Source organism: Ophidiomyces ophidiicola (assembly GCF_022830035.1).
Source record: "Ophidiomyces ophidiicola strain CBS 122913 chromosome Unknown scaffold_1, whole genome shotgun sequence".
Lineage (NCBI taxonomy): Eukaryota > Fungi > Ascomycota > Eurotiomycetes > Onygenales > Onygenaceae > Ophidiomyces > Ophidiomyces ophidiicola.
In genome coordinates this window covers 696,747-724,244 of record NW_026054641.1, presented here as the reverse complement: position 1 = coordinate 724,244, position 27,498 = coordinate 696,747, and the positions used below count along the sequence as shown (strand labels likewise).

At 46.0% G+C, this 27,498-nt stretch overlaps 13 protein-coding genes across 13 annotated transcripts; 10 read left to right on the top strand and 3 right to left on the bottom strand.

Moving 5' to 3' along the window:
* Positions 1-365: 365 nt before the first annotated feature.
* GDA1 (Guanosine-diphosphatase) lies at positions 366-2,080 on the bottom strand (the record flags this gene model as incomplete). The annotated part of the gene is made up of 2 exons (XM_049249362.1): positions 366-423; positions 480-2,080. 2 exons carry the CDS (start codon positions 2,078-2,080, stop codon positions 366-368), a joined length of 1,659 nt encoding a protein of 552 aa, XP_049111556.1.
* A 388-nt stretch (positions 2,081-2,468) lies between these two features.
* On the top strand, positions 2,469-3,185 carry LOZ57_000254 (uncharacterized protein; the record flags this gene model as incomplete). Its single annotated transcript, XM_049249361.1, has 1 exon — positions 2,469-3,185. One exon carries the CDS (start codon positions 2,469-2,471, stop codon positions 3,183-3,185), a length of 717 nt encoding a protein of 238 aa, XP_049111555.1.
* An 888-nt stretch (positions 3,186-4,073) lies between these two features.
* On the top strand, positions 4,074-5,272 carry TUF1 (translation elongation factor Tu; the record flags this gene model as incomplete). The annotated part of the gene is made up of 3 exons (XM_049249360.1): positions 4,074-4,291; positions 4,348-5,027; positions 5,091-5,272. 3 exons carry the CDS (start codon positions 4,074-4,076, stop codon positions 5,270-5,272), a joined length of 1,080 nt encoding a protein of 359 aa, XP_049111554.1.
* A 2,086-nt stretch (positions 5,273-7,358) lies between these two features.
* CWC24 (RNA-splicing factor) lies at positions 7,359-8,543 on the top strand (the record flags this gene model as incomplete). The annotated part of the gene is made up of 2 exons (XM_049249359.1): positions 7,359-7,364; positions 7,632-8,543. 2 exons carry the CDS (start codon positions 7,359-7,361, stop codon positions 8,541-8,543), a joined length of 918 nt encoding a protein of 305 aa, XP_049111553.1.
* A 249-nt stretch (positions 8,544-8,792) lies between these two features.
* On the bottom strand, positions 8,793-9,827 carry LOZ57_000251 (uncharacterized protein; the record flags this gene model as incomplete). Its single annotated transcript, XM_049249358.1, has 1 exon — positions 8,793-9,827. One exon carries the CDS (start codon positions 9,825-9,827, stop codon positions 8,793-8,795), a length of 1,035 nt encoding a protein of 344 aa, XP_049111552.1.
* A 562-nt stretch (positions 9,828-10,389) lies between these two features.
* On the top strand, positions 10,390-11,353 carry LOZ57_000250 (uncharacterized protein; the record flags this gene model as incomplete). The annotated part of the gene is made up of 5 exons (XM_049249357.1): positions 10,390-10,395; positions 10,574-10,625; positions 10,678-10,964; positions 11,018-11,206; positions 11,264-11,353. The coding sequence occupies 5 exons, from the start codon at positions 10,390-10,392 to the stop codon at positions 11,351-11,353; spliced, it is 624 nt and encodes a 207-aa protein (XP_049111551.1).
* Positions 11,354-11,830: 477 nt separating this feature from the next.
* LOZ57_000249 (uncharacterized protein) lies at positions 11,831-12,484 on the top strand (the record flags this gene model as incomplete). Its single annotated transcript, XM_049249356.1, has 1 exon — positions 11,831-12,484. One exon carries the CDS (start codon positions 11,831-11,833, stop codon positions 12,482-12,484), a length of 654 nt encoding a protein of 217 aa, XP_049111550.1.
* An 808-nt stretch (positions 12,485-13,292) lies between these two features.
* LOZ57_000248 (uncharacterized protein) lies at positions 13,293-13,819 on the top strand (the record flags this gene model as incomplete). The annotated part of the gene is made up of 3 exons (XM_049249355.1): positions 13,293-13,351; positions 13,410-13,656; positions 13,709-13,819. 3 exons carry the CDS (start codon positions 13,293-13,295, stop codon positions 13,817-13,819), a joined length of 417 nt encoding a protein of 138 aa, XP_049111549.1.
* Positions 13,820-15,274: 1,455 nt separating this feature from the next.
* Positions 15,275-15,931, top strand: LOZ57_000247 (uncharacterized protein; the record flags this gene model as incomplete). Its single annotated transcript, XM_049249354.1, has 2 exons — positions 15,275-15,378; positions 15,448-15,931. 2 exons carry the CDS (start codon positions 15,275-15,277, stop codon positions 15,929-15,931), a joined length of 588 nt encoding a protein of 195 aa, XP_049111548.1.
* Positions 15,932-16,672: 741 nt separating this feature from the next.
* On the bottom strand, positions 16,673-17,317 carry LOZ57_000246 (uncharacterized protein; the record flags this gene model as incomplete). The annotated part of the gene is made up of 1 exon (XM_049249353.1): positions 16,673-17,317. The coding sequence occupies one exon, from the start codon at positions 17,315-17,317 to the stop codon at positions 16,673-16,675; it is 645 nt and encodes a 214-aa protein (XP_049111547.1).
* Positions 17,318-18,657: 1,340 nt separating this feature from the next.
* On the top strand, positions 18,658-20,410 carry LOZ57_000245 (uncharacterized protein; the record flags this gene model as incomplete). Its single annotated transcript, XM_049249352.1, has 2 exons — positions 18,658-19,313; positions 19,375-20,410. 2 exons carry the CDS (start codon positions 18,658-18,660, stop codon positions 20,408-20,410), a joined length of 1,692 nt encoding a protein of 563 aa, XP_049111546.1.
* Positions 20,411-21,165: 755 nt separating this feature from the next.
* On the top strand, positions 21,166-23,505 carry LOZ57_000244 (uncharacterized protein; the record flags this gene model as incomplete). Its single annotated transcript, XM_049249351.1, has 3 exons — positions 21,166-21,280; positions 21,345-21,593; positions 21,659-23,505. The coding sequence occupies 3 exons, from the start codon at positions 21,166-21,168 to the stop codon at positions 23,503-23,505; spliced, it is 2,211 nt and encodes a 736-aa protein (XP_049111545.1).
* Positions 23,506-24,647: 1,142 nt separating this feature from the next.
* On the top strand, positions 24,648-27,436 carry SEY1 (Dynamin-like GTPase that mediates homotypic ER fusion; the record flags this gene model as incomplete). The annotated part of the gene is made up of 4 exons (XM_049249350.1): positions 24,648-24,745; positions 24,827-25,282; positions 25,339-27,068; positions 27,147-27,436. 4 exons carry the CDS (start codon positions 24,648-24,650, stop codon positions 27,434-27,436), a joined length of 2,574 nt encoding a protein of 857 aa, XP_049111544.1.
* Positions 27,437-27,498: the final 62 nt, after the last annotated feature.

Genomic DNA, 27,498 nt, shown 5'->3' with positions numbered 1-27,498 from the left:
CATACATTTTCTTCCCGACACCATTGTGATTTGTGATACCCAAATATACATTCCCGACAGCTCAAGTATAATACAACAAGGCAGAGTATAATAAACAATATCATTCAAAGCAATATCTTCTATTAGGTCAAGTCCATACAATGAGAATAATCATTGGCAGCGTTTCAACAAATGATAATACGATAAGGCGCAGCCCAGAAGAAAGCAATCTCAAAAACCAGATAACCAATTCGTAGCCCAATGCCATAATGCATAATTTTTGGGTTTTTCAGCGACGCCAGAGTCATGAATTAGTATTATGTACGAAGAAATAAAACAAGTGGCAGGGGGGAGCCATGAAAAGAAAATATGTCTAGCTCTATCATTTAAATGATTTGTTTGACGCGGCACTGCCAGCCTGAGTCCTGGCTGAGAAGTGGGAGACTACAAGGGAAGATTAGTATAATCCCGTGCACTATGAGTAGAAAAAATATTCTTACCTGGCACCTAAGCACCAACCCAATTCATTACCATCGATTTTTTTCGCAGTCTTGACCTCACGATCAAGTGGCATCTCATACCCATGATGAAGAAGAGAAAGCATAAAGTTCAAATCCAAGCAATACTCTGGGCGGCCCTTTAATTCCTCAAGAGCATCGGCAACGCTTTCAAAGACACCCCAGCTACCTTCACCAGCACAGACAGTATCCGTCAAATGATGGAGATCGCGCAAAGTGAACGATTCCGGCATCCCAAGAGGGGCGGTACGGTCATAGAAATAAGAAAAGATATACACATCTTCTCGTGCGAAGGTCTTAGCGAGTGATGGCTGGTGAATACCGTTAAATGAGCACGGCTTTAATGAACAAGTTGCATCTTTCTGTAAAATTTTGTTTGCAATTCCTCGACACTGAGCCACTGAGGGGGAGGCATTTGGTCCAACCATCTTGACTTGGACCTTTTCTCCAAGAGGGTGCTCTTCACCTAGGGTAACGTTGACATGTGTTTCCATACCAGGGCCAATGCAAGGATTGGTAACAGGTTTAGAGAGCCATGCGCGATTCCCACCATTAGAGCTGTGCTTTGCCTCGACAATAGCCTTGTGGACTGCGTTTCTGGCAGCCATCAAGCCGTAACCAAGATGCGAGTGCTGATATAAGGTAAACTTTCTACCACCAAAAGTCAGCTCGTATTTATGATCACCATCTGCCATCTTGTCGGGAACCTTGAACATTGGTTCAAAAACAATTTGAGTAGACCCTCCCCCAAGGTCAAATATGGCCGCAGTGGGATTGTTTCCAGGTCCGCCGATATTCCCAAGAAGATAGTTCGTTGTGATCCAGGCATAGACACCTTCATCTTTTCCATCCATAATTTCGACCCCACCTCGTTCTTTAGATACAACGGGGAAAGGGTATACCGTCTCTAGCCGATGCCGCACCGCCTCCAAGATTTTCTGGCTAAGCTCTGGGCCTAACATACGCAGGCCTGCTGTGGCTTTAACAGCAACGGGAGAGCAAGACCTATACTGTTCCGGCACAGTGTCAAGGGCCACTTGCATCAAGGAATCAAGACTCTTCGCAGCTCCCTCTGCATCGGCACCATAAGAACTGAGCCCAGCTCCGCCCTTCCTCTTCTCCGTCATCTTGAATTCTTCGTGTTCTAGTTCGGGGGTTGGGCCGCAGTTATTGAAACGGTATACGTGGATTCTGGAGCCGGTGCTCCCAGCGTCGATCATCAAGGCATACTGAATAAGGGGTTTAGAGGAGTCATGTGGTTTCGAGCATTTTGTTGTCGTGGGCTTGTTACCGAGGGCAGCGGACGGGCCACTCGGCGGGGAAAGAACGTAAATGAAAAATATTAAGAGGGCAATGATACCACCTGTTTTCAGGTATCTTGCTCTCTGGCTTTGTGTCATAATGATGGCAAGGCAGTTCCTTGCCAGCTCTGATAGCGATTGGTTTCGTCTAGCCAGGGTGTCGGCGGGTTTAGGCTGAGCGTTCGGGTTTTTTCTGGCGGTAGAATTTCGCTTGCGAGGGCGATCGGCGTGCTGAGAGGGCGAGGAAACTGGTTTAGAAAAGGGTTCAGTCTCTTCGGACATCCGGGCCTAGAGGATTGAGGGCCTCGTTTCTCTCAGGGGAATCAACGAGTGGCAGGATCAAGACAGATTACGAGAATATAGAGGCATAAGGAGCAAAGTTCCAAGGCTGCGTCGATATCAGGTACTCTTCCCGCGTCCACAGTGTCCTGGCTTGTCTGGTTCAGACCGACACGAATGGTTGGGTTGTTGTCGTCGAAAGTTTGAGTTCCACCGCAAGCGGAGAATTTGACTCGATTTTGTCCTGGCGCGATCTGACGATGCTTGGCGCGTTTGCAGGGACTTTGGACTAACTCAATCCATACTCGCACGACACAACTCGAAGACCACCGCCAGGCGAGCAGCTTTCTCTATTGCCCATTCTGCTCGTCTCTCGCCTAGCGAGCTGGTCATGGCACACCGGCGTCCCGTCTTTTCCGCTGCTCTCGCCCTCCGCTCCGCCTTTTTGCCCAAAATCCCATTTCATGCACGCCGCCAGGTCATAAATACAATCAGGGCTGACCATATCTCTTATCGCCCACTCGACCGAAATTTTCCTACGTCGACGGTGGCCATCAGCGAGTCGTTAGATATCCCTCAGAACCCACCCAAAAACGCCCCTCAAAACGAAGCCATCAGGTACCCACGAGTACATCTCGTGAACGACGACGGGTCACTAAGCTCATTGATACCGACTCGACAAATATTTCGCACATTCAACCGGATAGAAAGCGTTCTAGTGCTATTACTGCCTCCTTCCGAGGAATATGGGGCGATTTGCAAAGTTGTGAGCAAGAGATTTCTACGCGAGCAAGAATACCAAATGAGTCGACAGGCAGTCAAACCAAAGGTTGGAAAGCAAATTGAACTCAACTGGGCTATCGAACCCAATGATCTGGATATGAGACTGAAACAAGCGGAGTCCTTTCTTTCCAAGGGGAAGCCTGTGGAGTTGGTTCTTTTAAAAAAAGCCCGCAAAAAAAGGGCTACGGTGGACCAAGCCACTGCTCTGGTGGACACTATACAAAAATGGATTCTTGAGAAGGGGGCTGTTCAAACGAAACCGCCTGAAGGGGAGGTATTAGGTTTGTTTTATTTCAAATTAGAACCGAAGGGATCGAATTTATAGAAGGGCAATTTCTGATTGCTATATCCATCTGAGGGTAGCCTATATTTTAGGCCCTGCGTTACATACTGCCTCATTGTATTTTTCTTGAATTTCTTGTGCTCTAAATGAGGGCCCAGGATCTCCTTAGTCGGAATGATCATGCTATTTGGAGATCAACAATCTACAATCAGATGATAGGAAAAGACACCTGAAACCCCTACAAAAAAGCTCCACATATCCAATCATCAAAGATAAATTCTACAGGAGCTTGGTTGATAATCCTACACTAATAGGTCGGTCTTGCTGATCACGTGAAGGGTCACATGGTTAATCACGTGGAAGATAATGGAATACAATTATGTAACCGTGATCGCTGACCAGGGCGACATTATGATTGGCGAGAGACCACCTACTAAGAAACATTAAATAACGGTCCAAGAACGGGTTAGCGCTCTAACGACAGCTTTGCGACCTCGAAAATTTTGTTGGCGCATTAGAAGCTCTGACTCCAGAGAAGCCTTGTCAATTCCACCATATTCATATCGCAAAGGATTGCCAGCATGTCAAACATTTCTAGATCGCTTAACTTTCTACTCAGGACGAGCAGGCTCTCCCTGCAACGACCTAGAGCGATCAATCCCATTCACCACGCCTTTACACAAGACAGACTTGCTGCTCGCGGCCTAGCCACTGTTTTTGAGAGAACCAAGCCTCATGTCAACGTCGGTAGGTTATTGCATGGTACCCTCCAGTTGCAGCTGAAGCTTACAGATGAAAGGCACTATTGGTCACGTTGATCATGGAAAGGTTGGTCTAATAGAGCCGTCCTAAGCTCCTCCCAACCGTACCTAACGAGAATCGCAGACAACTTTAACGGCGGCCATTACTAAACGCCAGGCAGAGAAGGGCATGGCCAATTTCTTGGAATATGGTGCTATTGACAAGGCTCCCGAGGAGAGAAAGCGTGGTATCACTATCTCTTCTGCGCATATTGAATACCAAACCGACAACCGGCACTACGCCCATGTTGACTGTCCCGGCCACGCTGATTATATCAAGAACATGATTACTGGTGCGGCAAGCATGGACGGCGCCGTTGTCGTTGTCGCTGCTTCAGACGGACAGATGTACGCAAATCACATTCAATACATGGCCGCTTTTCCCAGACGCTAACACAGCCTAGGCCCCAAACCCGTGAGCACCTTCTTCTTGCCCGCCAGATTGGTATCCAGAAAATTGTCGTCTTTGTCAACAAGGTCGATGCTATTGAAGATAAGGAGATGTTGGAACTCGTGGAGTTAGAAATGCGTGAGCTCTTGAGTAGCTATGGCTTTGAGGGAGAGGAAACTCCCATTATCTTCGGCTCTGCCCTTTGTGCCCTTGAAGGCAGACAACCTGAAATCGGTGCCAGCAAGATTGATGCACTCTTGGAAGCGGTTGATACATGGATTCCAACCCCACAGCGTGACACCGACAAACCCTTCCTCATGTCAGTTGAAGAAGTTTTCTCTATTTCTGGCCGAGGAACCGTGGTATCTGGCCGTGTTGAGCGGGGTATATTAAAGAAGGATTCTGAAGTTGAAATTGTCGGTGGTAAAGCCGAGCCAACCAAAACCAAAGTCACCGACATTGAAACGTTTAAAAAGTCATGCGACGAATCCCGTGCTGGTGATAACTCTGGTCTTCTTCTCCGAGGTGTCAAGCGTGAAGACATCAATCGTGGCATGGTCGTTGCTGTTCCAGGATCCGTCAAAGCACATACTGAATTTATGGTTTCCCTATACGTTCTCACCGAAGCCGAAGGAGGTCGTAAATATGGTTTTACCAGCAAGTATCGTCCACAAATGTTCATCCGCACAGCTGGTATGTTATACTTAATCTTATTTCCCTCGCCTTTTCTTCATGACATACTAACAGCTGCGTTAGACGAAGCTGCGCAACTCAGCTGGCCAGGAGAAGATCAAGAGAAGATGGCCATGCCTGGAGACAATGTTGAGATGATTTGCACAACTTTACACCCTGTAGCTGCAGAGGCTGGCCAGCGATTCAACATCCGCGAGGGTGGACGAACAGTGGCCACTGGTCTTGTGACCCGTGTTATAAAATAGACAAAATGTGGGATCAGCATTACTTTTTTGACGCTCAAAATGCCTTTCATGTACCACTCTTCTAAACATGCATTTTTCGAGCAGGAAAATTCTGGGGGTATTGAGCAAATGGAGTCTGTGTTTTCCGACTGTACATCAAGTTAATACTTGTGGGATTCTTTGGTATTTGCCTTTTCGTTCAACTTTTTCTTGTCTATGGGAAGGGATCCATCGGTGTAACATATGATGTAGCTTCTCTCGACTCTTCTTCTTGGCGTGTATTCAGATGATGAATGGAATCCTCTCATAGACTGGACAATATAGTTTACTTTTGTGACTAGAATGAAGACTTTGGGTAAAAGTTAGACATGCTTCTATACATGGACAGCAACCAATGCTGTGAAACAGCTTTTCCATCCATTAATTCGTTACTACTACCACTCCTTTGCAAAAAATTACAGTTGGTAGTTGCGAGTTCAAATATGTGTTCATATAATTGCTTCAGATATAAGTAGCCGAAATGATGAAAAACCAGGTTGGCGTCATCAAAGCAGTCGGTCGCTTACCAGCACCCTAGGGTATACCGGATGCCAGCTCACCAGTCACAATACTTGAAGTTGATGCTTACACGGCCATATGTCCAAGAGCCTCCGTCTCTCCTGCCATAACAGTCGCTAACGATTGATCTTCCAGCATCAATACATTGTTCGCGGCTCAAGAATCGGCCGACTTGGCCGATGAATCCAACAGTTCCACCACCACCATTGTATTGTTGCCAATCAGTGCAAGCACCATGCCAGTGAGCATTGCAAAATCTAAGGACAACACTGTTGGCATCGGCGCGGGACAGACATCGTCGACCTCCGCTTTGTTGATGACACTCAGCGGCGTATGTGCCGGTAGACAGCGCAGCGACAGCAAGGGTGACCGTAGAGAAGAAACGCATGGTGAACGGATAATATCTGTTTAGGGATCAGAGACGGGCTGGAAAGGCGAAGAGATAATCTTACCTGGTGTGTGGATAGATGAGCGTATTTTTTTATGTGTGTTTGTGCTTGAGCTACTCCTGAGAGGAAGTTTCGTCGACGGCCAAAGGGAGCAATTTATACCTTTTGGTCTACCTCATATCAAATCAACTCAAAAGCCGAAGAGCCTAATGCCGCAGGTAAGGGGTATATTACCCGACTACCTTTCTCAAAGCCAAGTTGAACAACGTTGAATGAGCAACCCATAGATTTACACCAGTATGCAGTCACCCGCAGACGTAGTGCCCGATACCAGTCTTGAATTAAGCAGCGGCGAAAATGTTGATCACACATCTGATCGAACAACTGGAAGATATATGATGATACCTGGTTCATGAGCAATCCTCATTCCAGGTCATTTTTTATTTAGCATAAACACGGCCAATCTTCGGCATTCGTCTCATTTATGCAATCTTATCAAAATATTTTGGCAAGGTGATTTTAAAAAGTAGCAAAATAGAATAAGGGGGTTATCGTGGAATATAGAGGAGTAACATAAACTTGTAGCACAAAGTTTTACAGAATCTGGATTAGCCGAGAATGACTATACTGTGAGAAATTACTGAATTCTTAGCCACAAATCAAAGTACTAATAATCTAAAGGAAACAGAAGGGGGTACGATACCTTGGTTCCAATGCCAGCCGCCCCGAACTCCGTGATACAGAGTAACAAGCCTCTTCGAAGATCTCACAACATTCGTGTTATATGTGATCTTCTTGGATAGGCTGAGAAACGGTGGGCTGCAGAGCCGGACACCATCCCAATATTGCAAGTCGCAGAAGGGTGTGCGACACGACTCCTCATCGCAGGTCAGTCGGTATCCCCTTGACCCCTCATCTGTATCCATCAAACTTCAACAAGTCGCCCCCGAACCCGCAAAGAGGACAAAGGCTGGCTGAAATTCATCAGGATGCGTTACACAAATGGAAACCTATGGGAATACGTGGATCCAAATGTGAGCCCGTCTCAAAGCGTTGCTTGTATTATTATTTCGCTCGTAGAAAATATTTGGATTTTTATTTCCCGATCAATTTAAACTTATAATTGCATATGTATGTGCTCCGTAAAATATACACTTATGATGCCAGTACGAAGCATTGAAAATGTTCATTCATCAACTACGGAGTAGTTAAGCCAATCACGTGCCTACTCAAGCTTTGTAAGCAACTCTGTCGCCACTGGAGAAGACTCGAATGATGCCGCACGCGCTCTACAGCATAAATTCATCTCTGCGGCACGGCAACCATTTCTATTATTCTTTTGGGGCTAAAGAGTAAGCTTCTCGGGTATTGAAGGCCTTTTCTACTTCTATTTTTTCCGAGAGTCGCCCCTAACACACCAGACTGTTGAGTAGATGGCGGAGTCACCACACAAGGTTGAAGTGGAAGCTCCGGTGCCAGCCTTTTCCTTCAAAAAAAGAGCGTCACGCCTTAGGGAAAATGTTAGGAAACGACCAGTATCCCCGGAGCCAGCCTCGGCCTCTGATAAAGAAACTTCTGGGTACTCTTCGTCAGAAGAAGTCTCTCGGCAAGGCCATAGGACCAAGCGCAGGCAACGGAGAGGTGGGGTTGCAGCTGCCGCATCTACTAATAACGGCAGTATTGAAAAGGAAGAGCCTCATAATACGTCTACTACAAAACAAAAGCTTCCTCTCGTCACGAATGATGCCACAAAAGCGACTAATTGGTATGATGAGGATATAAAAACTAAAATCGGCCCAACTCGTGTTGCAGCTACAAATGTTCGCATGACCACCTTCACCGATTTTGCCCCAGATGTCTGCAAAGATTATAAAAAGACAGGGTTTTGTGGGTTTGGGCAAAATTGTGTCTTTCTCCATGACCGAAGTGACTATAAGCAAGGGTGGGAGCTTGACCGAGAGTGGGAGAATGTGACAAAGAGAAGCAAAAATTTAGCCGGTACGGTGGTTGCTAGCGCTAACAGGAGCAATAACACTGAGGGCCGTGATGACGATGAGGGGGAGGAGGAGGCTATGTTGAAGGATATACCTTTTGCTTGCATAATTTGCCAGCAGGCATACAAAACACCGATCATTACAAAGTGTGGCCACTACTTTTGTGAGTCTTGCGCCCTCAAGAGATATAGAAAAGACCCTAAATGTGCAGCATGCGGGACTGGCACAAACGGTGTCTTCAATACTGCATCAAGATTAAAAAAGTTACTTGACAGAAAGAGGGAACGTTTGGCTAAAAAGCGTGAAGCCGCTATCGAAGCAGGGGAAGAGATCAGTGATGAAGACGAGTGATAACCTACAAGGTCGAAAAAGCACACACAAATGCCAAATTCACAGTAAAGTTAACGACAATCCAAAGCAATCAAATCTCCTGCATCTTATATGGTGGCGAGGAGGCAATATATACAGATCGAGGCCTTCAATTGAGGGATACACGTGCCAAGCAAGGTGGCAGAGTGGAGTCCAAATTTTCAATACCTAAGTTACCAATTCTAATGGTAGCTAACATTGCCTTCTAAGCTGAAAGCATGAACGACCTCACTACCACTCTAAGTTCTTACTTTCAGAAGGACTGCATCCATTTTCAGCTTTGCCCTGATCTCTACTCCAGTCATAGACTCCTCCTCGTTTAACAAAGCTTTCTTCATCCCAAAAAACCTGTTTCAGTGCCGTTGCGACTTCGACTTCCAGAATAGATTCTGACGGCGATCTCCCGTCGCGATCCAAAAACCGCATGTACTCATCTAAAATCAAGTACGATTTTGCCATCAGATTGTTTGGCTCCGCCACAAACGAGGGTTGATGTTTATGCCGCAAGCAAAAGTCGGCATATTGATCGTCAGTAATCTGGAATTTACGAACGTCACGGAGAGTCTTCTCTGAGTCATTCTCCCCAGCCACCATGAGGACCTGAAAACACTTCCATCGAAATGGCTGCAATCTTTGAATTGTCGCGTTCATGTCTTCTTGATAGTTCAAGTTGCAGACCACTGTGTTCAACTTGAATTTGATACCAAATTCATGACACCAGTCCGCGATTTTAAATAGCTTGGTGACTTGGTCACCTTTGCCTCTGCCGATATTGATATTTGTCTGCTCATTGAAAGAATCACAGGAAACTGCGAGGATATCTATGTATTTCCCATATTTTTCAAGAAACTTTCTTTCAACTAAGCTTCCGTTCGTTACAATTGAAACTGATTCTAGACGTAAGTCTTCTTTACAAAATTTCGCAAGCATACCCAAAAATTTTGGATAAAGGAACGGCTCTCCCCCCGCAAAATTGAGCTTTTTCATGCCTGCAGCTCTAAGGCGAGCTAAACCCTCTTTCGCTTTCTCGTCGTCCAATTTAAATGACGTTGTTGCAGTGTGGAAACAAAATCCGCAAGATTTATTGCATTGCCGAGTGAAGTGGTAGTTCACTGAAACGGGAAGTGTTGATTTTTTGCTGACACCCGGCCCTCGGAAATAAACAAATGCTGCGGCTGCTGCTAGCATCGCCGTAAATATAAGTACCCCGAGCCCATATTTTGATACATCTGTCAAGAATGCATTTGATAGAAGCCTCACGATCATTTTGGCGGCAAACGTCAAATAAATAATATTAAAATGATATCTCTGGATCACTACTTATCAGGACTTATTATTATGTTGGCGGAGATTATATATTCATCAAGACTCTATTTCTAATTTTCCATTTCTTTATAGCTATGATGCGGCTCTGTTAACCCCTGCTAATTTTTTGGTTTTTTGTTGGAAGCAAACACGTCAATGGGAAGGCTTAAGGCCCCTGTATTGGAATATTTGCTACCAGCATTCCAGCAATCAGAACGGAAGTATTCTCAGCCGTATGCTTCATGATCCTGGAAGTGTTGTCTTCAGCCTCTCGGCTCAATTACAAACCAAACCATTCAACATCTAGTCTAGCGGCATCTGATTGGCAAAATATGAACAAGCGGTGGTCATGCTTGATGGTAGTGAATGGAACATCTGAAACATGTTTGATGGACTTTGGCTTGTAGCTAACTAAAATAGTTATACTAAATAGGCTTGAAGATAAATTCACAGTCACTGATGAACATGATTTAACTATTAAATCTTTTTTGGAAATTCACAAGCCAGTGCCCACCATCTAAGCATGAATGTTTGTGTTTTTAATAGGCGGGATGAGCGGGGAGTAGTAGTCATATCCCAGCTACTGAGATACATAATCTCGGAAACCTGGCCCATCCAGAACATTCTGTGGAAATTTAATGAAATCAGTTTAAACTAGATAAATCATTGAAATAAGAAAATGTTTTAATCTCATTGACATCTTTTAGTTTCTAGGCAAGGTCACTTGGAAAATGGTATCAACTATTATTTTCTTGATTGGTGAGTGGGAGTTCAGCAATCTCTGTAAATGCAGGGGGCTAATGTGCTGAAGGCGCACCTGGCTCTGGAAAAGGCACGCTTGGCCGAAGACTTTGTGAACAGTATGGCATGTATCATTTCTCTGTTGGCGACTACATGAGAGATCTTCGCCGCTCCCCAGGTTCATACGCAGAAGTCATTCAGGAAGCCATTCAAACCGCGACGCTTCTTCCCGGAAATATCATTATTCCCATGTTGCAGCGGAAGCTGGAAAAGGAAGAGCGGGAAGGAGGGTATCGTGTTATTGTTATTGATGGGTTCCCAAGAGAAGTCGACCAGGCAGTATCCTTCGAAGAGCAGGTGACTGACCATGAACTCCATATAGACGGACATGCTAATAACAACACTCAAAGATCGGGAAGCCAGCCTTGGCTATTTATCTCAATTGCCCAAAAGACGAAGCAAAACGAAGATATTTGAGCCGTAATCTTCCTGGGAGAATAGAGGACACTACAGATATGTTTGAAAAAAGATACGCTGAGTATGATAAAAACAACACCCCCATCCTCGAGCGCTATCGTCAGACAGGTATTCTCGAAGAAGTAAGTCTTGGAAGATAAATCATGATTTTGATTCAGCTTGCTAACTGATCCGATTAGGTGGACTCAAGCACGGAGACACAGGAATCTTACCAGACTCTTCTCGATGTCCTGAGTCGAAACGCGGTCTGGAATAGAATGTTGGCATAGTTAACTATCCAGCCACAAGTCAAATAGCTAGAGACAGTGGTGTCTCGTAGTATGTAAAGAACGCGAATTTGGCACATTTCAACAATACTTTTGCAACCAACTGTAACCAACGATTTACAAAACTCTGTCTTTTCGGCGGTGAATATTGGCACTTGACGATACAAAGACATTAAAGACGTTGTTACACACCAGCAATAGAGCAAATCTGAAATCTCTAAACTAGGTGGAAATTTCCTCTTTCCTTTTGCTTTGTAAAAAATTCCTTGAGAAGCGAGCGTCTAGAATTTTCCAAGCATCAGCTATGTAACTAGTCAACTAGCTTGGGGCCTGCTTTAGTTCTTTCATTCCATTTTATACTGGATATCTAGGCTGTGTTAGCTTCGATCATACAAACACACAATTTCTAATGCGGCTATTTGTAGGGGTATTGAGAATTATAATTTCGGCTGATATTGGTTAACTACGAATCTCTCAAACATGCGGGCACCAAACGTCAGTCGATTACGGCAGTCTGTGATCGAAGTGGAACGGAAATTCTTGTGTAATGAGCAGCACCTCAGACAATTTCGCGCAAATCAAGGCACGCCAGCATTCAGCCCCTTGGAGAGTCTAGGCAAACAATGTTTTGAGGATACGTATTTTGATCGAGACAACATCTTGTCAGCAAACGGAATCTGGGTTCGCAGGCGCGACGGTCGGTGGCAGGCTAAAGTTCGACCGGATCCTAAACATAGCTCATTTACCAATTCTCAATTTGAGGAGCTCACCAAGCCGAGCGAAATTGCGCAGATGCTTCGCACACGCCTGAATATCGACGCGGTGCCTTCGATGGAGCAAGACTTTGGACTTGTGCAGATGGCTCGTTTCACGACATATCGCGAGATGTGGAAGGCGAACAAGAAATTTGGCATTGTGGTTGACCAGACTGATTTTGGGCATGTTGTGGGAGAAGTGGAGCTGGAACAGGAGATCCAAGTCGACGACAATGATGAGACATCGCTGGCAAGGAGGCAAAGTGCAATCGTACAGATGGATGAGGAGATTAGGATCTTTATGGAGAGGTATCAGTGGGCATTTCCTCTGGGAAAGCCTGTTGGAAAGCTTTCGGCCTATTTTGCAAGGCAGAGATGATGGGGGGTAACCACTGTACAGTAATCTGTGTCTGTAGTCTGTAGGACTAGGGCTTGCTGCCGAGACTCTTAGGCGGCCAGACGTTGAAAATAGTGCAACGTTCCAGGTAGTTAATAACAGAGTCAATTTAAATTCGACTTGTTATACACAAGGAGTTCGGCTGTGCCACTTTTATTCTTACGAGGGGCTTGATACTACTACTGTACGGGGAACATAGGGGCATACCGAGTGTCCGGGATAAAAATAGTTGGGAACGGGGGGTTTAAAACCAAAATCTACTCCGTAGGATCAGTTCATTCAGAAACGCAAAGGATGCAATTATTTAGCGGCTGTTTTGGCCGCTCGGCCTAATGATGCCGCTAAGATTTAGGCTGAACTTTGGCGGGTGGCTCCTTCAATCTAGGCCTGGTGTATGGAGTAGTTAGCAACGCTGGCGAGGCGAGAACTCTCAACCGTCAGCCGACTAGTTAGCCATTCCGCTAAAAAGGTGGAGGCTGTCAGTGCTGTTATCTTTTTCCCACACCAACCTCTCTGCCAGCTAGTATGATTTCAACCCAGATGTAGCTATAATATCTACTGGATGTGCTTTTTGCTATTTGGAGAAATATCCGAAAGACCAAATTGTTAGAATGCTGTGCTGGTCTGCTGGTCTGCTGGCCTGTTAGCTGGTTGGCTGGTAGCTTCTTGGGCTGGTGTTTCACTCAATCCGCCTTTTCCTCATACCCTACTCCGTAGAAGCCATTGTTAAGTCTTCCAATACTCCGTAGAATGATGGAATTTCCAACTGCCTGAAAACTTCACCATCAAAATGCCTCCAAATAAAGATCGCCTTTACATTGCACTCTTTGCCCATTCACGCCCTGACGTGTACGTTCCTTCTTTACATGACTCCATTGACAAGTTAAATATCTAAACTCACCATTAGGTACCATTGGGCGTTCCTGGTCTCACCAAAGGAGAATTCGAACTCTAACTGCCAAACCATACAATATCATGCGACAAACCGAATCCAACTTCGCGATGGTATGATGAAGGCAACCTGGGAACTTGAGCGCGTGCAACTTGGGAAATCGGAGCCCGTAAGGCTTCTCGCTAGAATCCTCATCGGTAAGGTGGAGAGGTCGCGGGATGAGCTTGACAAATCACTTGAGAGTGTAGCGGTTGTTCAAGATGTGCGTATTGGCCATGGATGGTTACCCTTCCTTCTGATGGTAACGGCGACAGGATCCAAACTGGAGATGTCGAACGTGGGCAGAGCACGCTCTTACACAGCTGGGAAAGGATAAAATTCTGAGTAAGGTGCAGCATGAAGAATATCCAGGAACTACTCGCTAATGGGCCCAAGCCTCTACATCGGTAACCGATTGGACGGTCGTTGAGGCCGGATGCCTGGCCTATGTTCAAAAGAAAAGGGAGGAAGGACGGTATTGTAGTAGTATGGTGCCCACAGCACCGGTGTATGACCTGATGGCAAAGAAGGAACTGGCCTCCTAATCAGAAATTTGGGCATGACAGCCTAGGAATTAACCCCTTAGCAATGGGCGATGCTCCACTGCTTGGGCACGAACAGAGCCGTGCTGCAGTCTTTGAGCCCTGGTAAATGGATCTTTGGATCACCGGAAGTTGGCATGCTGGTTTGCATGGCTTTCATAGAGATCTAGCTGTCTAAGCAAGTAAAGACATAGTGTTAGAACAGACGACCAAGCCACTCGACTCGACTAAAAAGGTGACCACCTTTGAGGTCATTCAGCATTAGTCATTGTCTGTCTGTTCTAACAGTTAAATAGTTAGTTTAGTTAACTAAGCACACATCCCCATGTGTTGCATATTTACTGCACATAACTATATAGACAGATCAACAGTGAGGGCAAAATCGTGGAACAGCCTCAAGTCATGCACAACAAAACGAACATCATTCTCCAACGCCAACAGGCAAACCATCTGCCCGGTAGATCTCGAAACAAGTGGCGCAGACAGCAGCCGTTTTGATCCAAACGGCTTGGGGCGACGCAGCAAGGATGCGCCAGGACGCTCTTGGTTTAACTAACTAGTTAACTAACTGACTGACTCCTAAGAACCGGACGGCGAATCTTCAATCCAATCGGCAGTCGATGGGCTGACCAGGCCTGATCGACAAATCCCCCTCGCGTGAGGGCGACTCGCACATCTCACCCTCTGAGATCTCGCACGTTATCGTCACTTCTTCACCCGGCCACTCTCGCGATTGCGCTTGGATGCATGTACAATTTAAGTTGGCCCTGGTGTGCGCTCTTCGGGGCCTGGTGATTTGGAATCATTCTCTTGCCCAATAGTTAGTTGGTCACTCAACACCCCCAAAGCCCAGCGCGTGCCGGCGGATCCGCGCTGGGACGCAGGCTTTCGGACCCGATATTGCGCGCATGTCGACGACATCCCTGACCGACTCGCTGTGGCAGCGGTCGAAGGAGAAAATCCCGCTCCTCGGTCGTATATCAAAGCCGAAAAATGGTGAGCTCTTTGGTCCACTTGTTGTTCGCTGGTCATGGCGCTGCCCACTGGCTGTCGACATACCTAGTTACCCCCCCATCCGGCGCCGTGTGAGGCCCCGACTAGAGCAGCGGGTTTGATACCTGTCATATCTTATCCGCTGTGCTACGGTGTGGAATTGCTGAATGGCTGCATCCACCGGCGATCGAGATTTGCTCTATGCTGTGTGGTACTTCCGCCATATTCCTCACTACTTGCTGCATCCATTAACTACTTACCTATCATTTGTTTTCTTTTCTTTTCTTTTTTTCTTATATTCGCCGCATGTTCGCTGAAACCTCGGTAGACACAGTTGAGGACCAGGCCCAGCTGGACGCAGCCAAAGCTGCTCATGCGCGTCGCCGGGAGCAGGTTAGGAGAGCCCAGCGGTGAGTTCATGACCATCCAATATTCAGTTAAGACCTAGGTCTTACTATTAAACTCTTCTATGGTGTCAGAAATCACCGTGAAAGGAAGGAAACCTATGTCAAAGCTCTTGAACTTGAGTTTCGTACACTGCGGGATGAAGAGCACTCTATTATAATGGAAACACAGGACATAGCGAATGAGAATAAAATGCTTCGCGAGATCATGCTCGCGCATGATATCCCCTTTCCTGGCAAGACCCCGCCTGGCAGACCGCCGACCGTTGTCAAAGTTATTGGTGACCCTGGCGCCGAGCAGCGACTAGAAGTCTCCGTGGATGGGGCAATTAATATACAGCGATTACTCCCTCCCCCCCCTAGTCCTAGCTCTAAAAAATTTATGCCCTCCATGGCATCGAACACCCACCACCATGCGCCGAAAGGCGCTTCTCAAACCGCCCAGGATGAAATTGTGCTGAATCGTTATAGCCAGGAGGGGTCTCCGACGACACCCCCAAACAAACACCCTCTTGGGCTAGATGCAACCCAGGTTGGAGTTGATTTTATTCTTTTGTAACTAATTTCTACAATCTCCCCCTCTGTGAGATGGTATGCCTATTAACCCTGAGTATATAGCTTGGAACACCCTTGCTTGCAGCATGCCCGGACGAATTGTGCCAAAGCACCATTTTCTGGACACGTCTTCACCTTTCAAACGCCATTAATCGCTAATGGACCCAAGACTCTCCGTAACAATGATACATGGGAGGTCCCCGCTTGCCATTTAGACCGGCTCCTTGATTTGGCCGGCGCGCTCCATCTCGACGGCGACATTACTCCAGTACAGGCCTGGAATAGAATCAAGCAGCATCCTTCTTTCCATAAACTGGATGTAGAGCGCTTCCAGAAGCTAAGCGTATTGCTAAGTCAAGAGGTTCAGTGTTTCGGGTGAGTTACATATGCCTATCCTGAGAATGATGAGGCCGCGATCGTGGCTCACGTATTTTTCAACTCAAGATTCGGCGCTGTCATTGACGACAAACTATTCACCATGTACTTGGAACAGACATTCGAGTCTCTATGAAGTTCAGAGTATAAGATCGTTTTCTTGTTAATAATTGCAGCCCCTTGTCTATATTCTTGGCAAGGGTTTCGTATATGGGTTCAGGAAACTGCCAGAACAAAATATTGGGTGCATTGAATTATTCATTCCTGTTTGCTAATAACTATCTTGTTTGCATTTCTCTTATTGCAGAAATACACCATGTGCAAACTCACTGGCTTCTCTTTACGAGTTTAATATCCATCACCACCTATACTATATCTGCCATTGTCTTGCATGTTTCACTTCAAAAGTGGCTAGGAATCCCCTGGCTTCTCTATACTCCTTATCTCCTTCTTTTTGAGAAAAGGCAGTGGAATGTGCCGTATCACACCACCCTGAAAAGAGAACAAATTCCTCCTTGTCGACTTTGCTGTTAGCATCATGATCCAGTTTCCATCCACTGCAAATCGAATATGGTTCTGTGAAGTTCAACAAAGGCTGCTTGCTTTTTTCAAACATAGCCACAGTATCCTCCCTCTTCCCTGAATCAACGTCCCGTCTCGCGATGGCGATCAGAGGGGCTGAGAATGGAATACCGCCCTGTTGAGCATCCTTCAATGCCACCTGATCAATGTCAAGATGGAACATCCACTCAACGTCCAGCATACCGTCAACGGATTTCAAAATCTCTTGGTTCTTATTCGACGGGATCCACTGCTCCATGTGTTGTGCGACGCTACCCCAGCTACCGATTACGTAGATGTAAGAGGGGTCTTCAATTTGGGTATAAAGATAAAATGGATAGCCCGTGAAGGATTCCATTGAATGTCTTGCGAAGCGCAGGGCCGACTGAACGTTGGGGCTATCAGTAGAGAAACTGGGCTTCAGGTGAAGAAGCGCAAGTTCGGTCACAGGCATGGCTATCCAGCTGTTAATTTTCCAGGGCTTCTCCAGCTGCGAATATCTTCCGAATATAAATTTCTCCTTGGCAAATGCTATATTCCGAGATAAGAGGGTGTTTAGTTTTAACCCATGCTATGTGGCCATCGGGATAGAGCTATACCTCGCAAGGATTCAGTCGTGGGTACACGGCTTCTTTTGGGTACTGGTAGTGAACTGCGAGTCAGATGTGGCAAGGCGCCTGGGAGAAGGCAGAAGGAAATCTTTTCGTTGATGTTACACAAGTCAAGATAATGACTTCCCGCTCCACATCCATATATTCCCTTTTTCATCTCGTATTGAGGCTAGCGGCATGACGCATACCTTTGCTGCCTCAGATGGTCCGTACATGTTGGGCGAAAAGGGTCATAGTCATGTATGCAAATACACACTCGTAGTCTCGGCTGAAGAAAATCAGACTCAACTGCCGCATCTCTGAGCCATGCCCATATTCCCGGTTCGCTCGCCAGTTTATTCCTGCGCAACGAGTCATGTCGTTATCTTTCCGACCGCCTGGGCCGGAGTGCGGAGAAACACTACCGCCTATGCCAAGGCCCGAAGGAACGGAACGATTATATAACCTTGTACCGACATAGCCACATGGCTGCCTTCGAATCAACCCGTCTCACATCAAAGAAACACGGAAACTGTGACCGATAATTGATATCGGTAAAGAAGGTGAGTGTTTACAAAGCCGTCCCGGGGTTTTGTATTTGTTGGCACCTATGACAATGGCACATGCCTGATCTTTCCGGATTGCTCAACATGAGTCATTCCCTGTCATGGGCATTGTGGCCCAAGATTCAGCCGATGATCCTCAAGCGCAAAACCCAATTATGCAAGCCCTCTAGCCCTCGCTTTTTCTTGGATGAGAAAACCCAGGCCGTCAATAATACGTTCGGGGCTACGCTTTACTCTGGCCTGTTTCATGACTCGTTCACCATCATTGGTGACAAGACCTGGGTTCCCGTGCCCCTGACACCTTGAACTCTGTGTTGCCCAGAACCGCAACCATTACGAGGGAGGAATGGGACGAGTTTCGCCCACCTAGCCGTTTTTCTCATGGTGATTTCTCATGAAAAATTATTATTGTCCAGATATGAACGGTTTGCTTGACACATGCAAGGGCGGTCCCTGCTGCCATCATATCACTACTAGCATATAGCGTCAGTGGTTGCGTCTGGAAAACCTGAAGGCTTACGTTAAATAACGCATCTTCTTTCTTCCCTACATACTGCTGATCGCAACTTTTGGCTACATATTTTGCATCTTTTTTCCCCTTCCACTCGCCGCCAGCGGTTAAGACCATGACGGCAAATATGGCGGCCTCAAACACCCAAGCGCCAAGTTCCTTATCGTCTGCCAGTACTATCCAAGGCGATTCTTGCCCCGGGTCACCATTTCCAGAAAAAACAAACCAGCAGGATGCCAAAGATACCGCTGACAGTCTCCAAGGGGGGGTGCCAGCTATTGCTGGCGTGGAGTATCCTGGCCCAATGGCAACCTTTTTCATTGTAATTGCTCTGATTCTCGCAATTTTCCTAATGGCTCTGGACATGACGATTGTGGCAACTGCAATTCCAAAAATAACGGATCACTTCAAATCATTAGATCAAGTTGGTTGGTATGGCTCTGCATTTTTTCTTACTCTCGCATCCTTTCAATCCACCTGGGGCAAGGGTTATAAATATTTTCCCCTCAAAACGGTGTTCATGCTATCGATATTTGCTTTTGAGGTGGGGTCTTTGGTGTGCGCCGTTGCAAAGAACAGCACCACGTTGATTGTCGGAAGAGCACTTGCCGGAGCGGGCGCTTCTGGATTGGCGAGTGGTGCATATACTATCATTGCATTTTCTGCACCACCACATCAACGGCCGGCATATACCGGCATCCTTGGAGCGACCTACGGCGTTGCGAGTGTCGTTGGGCCTCTTTTGGGAGGCGTTTTCACAGATAAAGTATCCTGGCGCTGGTGGTGTGTTCCTCGGATCCCTCAAAAGCTGAGATATTGGATTTAGCTGACAAAGGACCCATAGCTTCTACATTAACCTTCCTATTGGCGCTATAAGTGCCGTTATTTTGACACTTTTCTTCAAAACACCACCAGCGGCCCAGCCCGCAAAGGCAACATTGAGAGAAAAAATTCTACAAATGGATCTTGTTGGAACATCGATCATCATGGCCGCTGTAATTAGCTACTTGCTTGCGCTACAGTGGGGAGGGGCCACCAAGACCTGGTCCGATCGCAACGTTGTAGGAACATTGGTTGCATTTGGGTTACTTATCATTTTATTCGTGCTGAATGAGTGGTGGATGGATGAAAGGGCCCTTTTACAGCCGAGACTTTTCAAAAACCGCAATACCTTAGTCGCATCCATATATGCTTTCTTCTTTGCAGGTCCAATGTTTGTGTCGATCTACTATTTGCCGATTTACTTCCAGTCGATCCAAAACGTGTCTGCCGCACAGTCCGGAGTTCGCAACCTCCCTTTTATTCTAACTGTTAGTTTATTTTCCGTGATATCTGGGGCATTGATCACCGCGTTTGGATATTTTTCATATCTTTTGATCGGCGGCTCTGCTTTGGCGACAATCGGCAGCGGCCTTATTTATACATTTGACATTGGCACTGAAACCGGAAAATGGATCGGCTACCAGCTTATATTGGGCACTGGTGCCGGCCTTGCTATCCAGGTGCCAGTCATTATCAACCAGGCATTTTCGCAACCTTCCGACTTGGCTAGTATTTCTGCGATTACGATGTTTTTACAGACCATGGGCGGTGCCATCTGGGTGTCTGCCGCTCAGGCTGGGTGGGTAAACAGGCTTCTCCAAAGGTTGCCACAGGTCGCGCCAAACGTACGTCCCGATTTGGTTGTGGCTACTGGTGCATCGGAGCTAAGCCGCATATTTGAAGGGGAGGATTTTAACGGCGTGTTGATTGCATATATGGACGGATTAAGGGTGACATTTCTTATATGTGTCGCCGCTTCTGGAGTAAGCTTCATGGCGTCATTGTTTGTCAAGCCGCACAGCATCCGAGGAAAAGTGGTCGCGAGCGGCGTTGCATAAAGCTCCTGGTTTTTTGAGAGCGCGCGTTTGCCATCGAGGCTGTTTTCGTTGCTAAGCATTATAGTAAATAGAAGTAAATTTTATCTGATTCTTTTTGACAACACGCTTCGACCCGCTAGTTGCATATATAAGGTTAACTTGGTTAGTTAGTTAACTACCTAAAGTACTCCGTACTCCGTATTTTGCTTTAGTAATGTATTGCAGTACATCTAGCTATTTCTACTACAAGTGCATCTAGCTACATACAAAGAACCTTCAAGAAAATTTCTTAAGTCTACAAAAACCATGAAAATAGTAAAATCATCTACTTTCCTATCTAGTAAAATAGTAGAAATCGCCTACTAGCTAGGCTAGTAGGAATAGCAGAGAAGCGCGCAGTCTTCTACTGTACTCCGTACTCCGTAGAAGAGAGAGTTAAAATGACCTCGGGATTTGTGGGGAATAAATTGGCTTCTTGCTTGCTGAATAATAGGGTGTGCCGCACCGGACGAATTCGTCCGGCACGTGAGCCGACATCGAGCGCCTAACTACTCCCTACTCGTACGTAGTACAACAAACGCGGGTTCTTCAAGTGTAGTTCAGCAGGGAAGAGAATGAAATTTAGCTGAAGCTGGTGATTGAGTGGAGATCCAATTATTTCTGTTATATGTCCACTTTTTTTGACACTTTGTTGCTGATAATACAAAACTACAATTTCTCCAGCATTGAGCTAGCTCAGTTGTTACCGCGTGAGCTGGGGATGTTACCTTGTCCAAATGGATTCTTTCACGGCACATTCCGCTTCCTTTATCTATCGCTCGGGCTCTGGCGACCATGAGCTGGAGACCACACGCAAGAAGATGAGAAAAGGGACAAAGAGCTGCGTTGAATGTAACTCACCTGCCTCACACTTCAGTAGTGAAGGGTGAGTGAGGTATTCTGACTGCCCACTTAGGCCGACGCCGCAAAATTCGATGCACATTTAGTGCTGTGCGACCAGACCGCTGCAATGAGTGCTTTTCACGAGGATTTCGATGCATTGACCAGGAGCACGCGCCCGTGCGCTCTAGTAAATCGCAATATCAAGGAACTGAGCAAGTTTACAGTTTGCGTGAAAGGGTGGCCATTCTTGAGAATACACTCGATACTGTTCTAAAAAAGCTAGACAAGGTTGATGGGAAAAGGATGGACTCGATTTCTCCAGGTGCGTTGGTTTCCCATGCCCCTTTTGGTCTAAATTTTTACAAATATATCTAAACATTTAACTAGGTACCCCAGTTACTATCTCTGCTGACTCTGCTCTCACACTCTCTGAGACTGTTGAGTCAGATTCGAATGGCCATACCGAGCAGGCACCGTTACTTACACTTCTAGATAATCATGTCGTTTCTCGATCACATCCTCATGTGGAGCCACGAGACCAGAGCTACTCTGGAAACCAACCATCTAGCAATGCAGCATTAAAATCTGTTTTGCTCTCGCTACTTCCGCCATGTCGTGACATAGAAGCTATCTTGAAGGCTTTCCCGCTCCAGTATCATACCCTAGAAACACGATATACGGAGATTCAGAACGAAAACCTGCCAAAAAGCCTTTCAAACTGGAGAAGATGCTCTAAGTCAGAAACTTTGGGGGAAATTGCCAAGCTTCTTCTTTTTCTTGTTAGCACTATTGACCAGCTGCCTGCTTCATTCGATTTCCGCGGCCTTCAGGCCCCATTTCAACCAAAAGATTTTGTTGATCGTGTGCTTTCTGTTATGAATCATGTGGTAACAAGTAATGAAGATATTTCATCAACACTTCCTGGGATTGAATGCTTTTTCTTTGCCGCAAAATACTATATGAATAGTGGCCAGCCTCGAAAGGCATGGCGACTATATCGCCGTGGCATTGAATTTGCGCAACTGCGTGGATTCCATTTATCAACAAGTCGCCCAATTGATCAAAAAGATATTCTTGCTTTACGACAGTCATATATCTGGTGCTCATTGTCGTGCTGTGAGAGGTATTTCAGCCTAATTCTTGGCCTTCCATATATGGTTCCTGATCGGTTCCTCCTCCCGAATTTTTTGATTCTGGTTGAAACAGGATATATGCGACCATCTGAGGAGTATGTCTATAAACTATGCTGTTTTGCTAGCCGAATCATCGACAGAAATCAAGACGCGCATGAGTTGTCCGTTTCTAAAACATTGGCCATAGATCGAGAGCTTGAGACGCTAAGACACAATTTTTCCCTCAAAGGCTCGGATATAGTGTCCGGTGAGAGTCACGACGAATTTCTTCTGAGCCATTTTATGCATTATTTTATCAGGGCAATGCTACACCTTCCATTCTCTTTGAAATCTGGTGGAGACTCAGAGTCTCAGTATTGTTATAATGCAGCTCTTCAGTCATCACGAAACTGCATTGAGTTCTACAGAAGAATTCGACAGACGTCCAGATTTCACTATGCGGTGTGCAAAATGATCGACTTCCAAATGTTTACAGCAGCCATGATTTTAGCAATACATCTCTTAAGTAGATCTGACCTGGTTGGCACCGGCAATTTGACGGAGATCATGGAAGATCGGCGGCTGCTACATGAGGCAATATACATTTTTCGAGAAATTTCCGTCAACCCCGGTGGTTCCGTTGCCGCACAATCCGCGAATGTTTTAGAAATGCTGTATGGTTTCTCTCAGCCTGGACAACAGCGCCGAAATCATGATCGGGATGGTTGCAAGATTACCATTCCGTATTTTGGATCTCTCTACCTTCGACTGGGAAGAAATTTTGAGCAAATGACCAAATCTTCCGATGCTGGCGATACTCAACCTTCCTTCCCTAACCCTATCTCTAATACTCCGTTGTTTTTTAAACCCCCATTCACGCCCATAATATCTGAAGCTGGCCAGAACCAGAACCCAGCTTCCCTTTTGGATGGAACAGTAGTGGCTCTTGAAAACATTCTCGCCCTTCCAAACACTGATTTCGATTATAACAGGATTTCGGGATTGGAAGCAGGTAGTTCGGGAATAGACCCCTCCCTGCACCTGGATCTCTGCCTCGATCAAGGCTGGAATCTGGATTGGGTTAGAACAAATGATTTTCCAACACCACCACCGATAGAATGATTAATTTAGCTAGCATGGTCGATAGCGTACCGATAGGGAGAGGGTGTATGGCGGATTTGGTAAACGTCTGCAGGAATCCTTCTGGCATGGTCTGTTGTCGGGGCCAATCATCTGGGAAAGAGGGCTGTGGATTCAAATCCCACTTTCCCAAAGGATATTTTGCCAACAGAGAAGCCTTTTTCTTTGAGTGAAGATTTCTCTGTAGCCATAAGAGCAAAGGTTCATTGACTGCTTGAGAATTAGGAAACAATGTAGGGATTATATAAGTATACTTAATTAACAGACTGCGTTTGTCAGTCTTAGTGTGATCTGAATTTCTATTGATTTAGATATATCAGTTCCATTTTGGGTTTTGGGAGGATTTTCCTAGAGAACATGATCTAATAGAAGAGCAGGATAAAAGGCTATATAAGAGATCTTAACCTTTTCTAGACATACTGCAGTTTAAGACTTAGACAGAATGGAGTGGCAGAAGCTCAGATATCAAGGATAACACATGCTGTAAACTAACTGGCCTAGAGTAGAGAGGTGCCTCCATAGTCTAGGACTGCATGAGAGCCTATGAAGAAGAAGAAGGTGAATAATAATAATAATCATAGTGTACTCCGTACTGAGGCATTTGATCCCTAAAACTCAAGTGGTTGCTCTCATCCTTCAGGGGTGCTGTGGGCGTCAGAGCCGGGGGGCTACCTAGGTACCTACTCCGTACTCCGTACGGAGTACTCCGTAGTTAAAAATGCTAAACAATATTGTCTTGGCGCTGGCCATGCTTCCATTAGGTTTAGTGGTCGGAACCCTATGATAACGTCAGCAGACTCGATGACGGCCACTGTTTATGTTTGTTGAAACAACTTCACGACATTTTGATGCTTGCAATTCTCTTCGGAGATACACCTCTCCTGCCTATACTTGGGCATAAACTGAACTTTGGGATTACTTTCATTTGATAGGTTATTGGAGTGCACTTCCTGCTACACCTTACGCCACAGCCCTTGAGATATATCCAGGGGCTATTTTTCGTGGGAGTCTATGCGTGATCGCCTATACATATTATTCTCGTTGGATGTTATGGTGATCACCTATTAAACAAGTACCTTCTATTGCCTTTCTCAAAGGGAGATCGCGCATTCGGTGTTGCCAAGATGGTATTCAACGGGCATTTTGCGTCGGCTGGAGACGTCCACGATGGCGCCAACTACGAGCATGGAGTGCAGGTGGTAGACGAAGATAAGGAGTTCAAGTATGCAGTTATACTCTTTGGCTCTTTTTGACAAAAGCCTTCTCTGCGTGCAATGTTCTAACGTATCCACGCTCTTTATAGTCCTAACGTCTCTAAATACCTTGCATACGAGAGTGTTACTCCTGCTGGTTTCAATTATCATCTCATTTCTGTCTTTGGATCGCAATCTACCGGGAAATCTACCTTGCTCAATCACCTCTTCAAGACACACTTTAGTGTGATGTCCGAAACGGAAAGACGGCAAACAACAAAAGGAATATGGATGTCAAAGAATAAGCGCCAAGCCGATGATCAGGACGATAGCAGGTGTAAAATGGCCGATAATATACTGGTTATGGATGTTGAAGGTACTGATGGACGAGAGCGCGGGGAAGATCAGGATTTTGAGCGGAAGAGCGCCCTGTTTGCGCTTGCTACCAGCGAAGTCCTGATTGTTAATATTTGGGAACATCAAGTTGGGTTGTATCAGGGGGCTAATATGGGACTTTTAAAAACCGTATTTGAGGTCAACATGCAACTCTTTTTGAAGGACAGAAAGTATGCCATCACCAAACACATTTTTCACAGTAGTGTCTGACATTTTATGTACAAAGGTCCACTCCACGATCCTTACTCTTTTTCGTTATTCGCGATTTCCTTGGAACTACTCCGCTTCAAAATTTGCAGAATACGTTGATGCAAGATCTTCAGCGCATCTGGACCTCTCTATCAAAACCTCCAGGCCTCGAACATTCTACGATTGACGACTATTTTGACTTTGAATTTGCAGCCCTTCCCCATAAAAATTTTCAGCCCGAAAAATTTGTTACAGAAGTGCATAAGCTCAGCAAACGTTTTCGCGAAGGACACCGCGAGCCCCTCAAGTCAAACAAGGCGGAAGGTGGGATTTTTCTACCGGAATATCATCGACGCATTCCAGCGGACGGCTTTGCGGTTTACGCCGAAGGCATCTGGGACCAAATTGTGAACAATAAAGATCTCGACTTGCCGACACAGCAAGAACTGCTAGCCCAGTTTCGCTGTGACGAGATATCAAGAGAGGTACTTGTGGTCTTTGACGCGGCAATTATCCCGTTTGAAACTAAACAGGCAGAAGCCATTCAGACTGGGAACCCTCAGATCCTTGATGATCTTGGGTCAGCGATGACGAGCGCAAGGGTTGCCATACTTCAGAATTTTGAAACAGAGGCTAGTCGGTACCATAAACGTGTTTATCAAATGAAAAAAATGGAACTTGAGGAGAAAGTTGACACTCGCCTCAAGGTTCTCTTTTCTGGGCAACTCACCGCCGCGCACAAGTCTGGTGTTAGCCAATTCAAAGATGCGGTTACCGCCACAGTGAAAGCAGGGCAGAAAAAGGGCGCAAGCTATGACTTTGCTGAAATAGTATCCAAGGAGAAGAAACTAGCTCTAGAAAAATTCGAAAATGACGCAAAACTGGCTGTTATCGACGGTGTTTCGTGGGGAAGTTACACCCAAGAACTGTCATTATATCGAAAGGATTTAGAAAGTATTAGCGCGCAACTCCGGAAAGATGAAATGAGACGTCTCGCAACGAGAGTTGAGCGATGGGTGAGAAGCCGACTGGGTGAATCTGTTGGCGTAGAGTTCAATGCTCTTGGGTCAGGTAGAGGTGGCTCTGGTGCCCCTGAAACAGGTGACCGGCCGTCAGAGAACACCATCTGGGATAGGATATGGTCCATTTTTGTCGATACAGTGCTTGAGGCTGAGCGTAAATTCACTGAACGCGCTAGCAGCTATGATGCCAGCCTGGATGAAGTCGATGTCGGACTTTGGAGACTTCGTCGGAAGTCATGGGGAGTGCTGCGATCTAAGATCGACGAAGAGATGATGGAGGGCAATTTGCTTCTCAAACTGCGAGAGAACTTCGAGGACAAGTTTCGATATGACTCGGCTGGAGTTCCTAGAATATGGAGACCTACCGATGACATTGAAGGCTTATATACTAAAGCTCGAGAATCGACCCTTACTCTTATTCCGCTTTTGTCTCGATTTAGACTTCAAGAGACGAGCACAACCCCACAGTTGGATAGATGGGTTGGATATACCCCAGGTTCTGCTACTGCAGCTGACGAAGAGGACCTGGCCCCGATTGGGGGAATAGATGATGATGGAAAGAGTCTGGAGGAAGAAATGACCATGCTCGGTGACGCCAAAAAACAAGATCTTACAGCTCGATTCAAGAAAGCAGCCGACGGCGTATACGTCGAAGCAAAGAGAAGCGCTATTGGAGGCATGACACAAATACCTCTATATTTCTATATTTTGCTGCTGGCGCTGGGCTGGAATGAGATTGTTTCCGGTAGGTTCCGCCTTTTAAGTATCCCGCAAAACGCCTTTTTCACTCCTCTCCTTTAGCATCTGCTGACATATATCCCAGTCTTGCGAAACCCTGTGTACTTCTTTATGCTTTTCCTAGGTGCTGTAGCTGCATATCTCACGTACCAACTTAATCTTTGGGGCCCTATGATTAAAATGGCAGAGGCAGCTTCCCATCAAGCAATGGAGGAGGGCAAGAAAAGACTTCGGGATTTTCTTGAGCCGTCAGATGCGGGCCAATACGCTAGGTACAAGAATAGCACGGAGGAGTATGAAATGTCCAATGTCAAAGTGTCCCAGACGACCGTCGAAGGGGATAAGCAGGATGAGGATGACGGATCATCATGGTAATACGAACAATTTTGGTTTCGTCATGTCAATAACGGGGTATTTTCTCCGGTAATTGGTTGTAT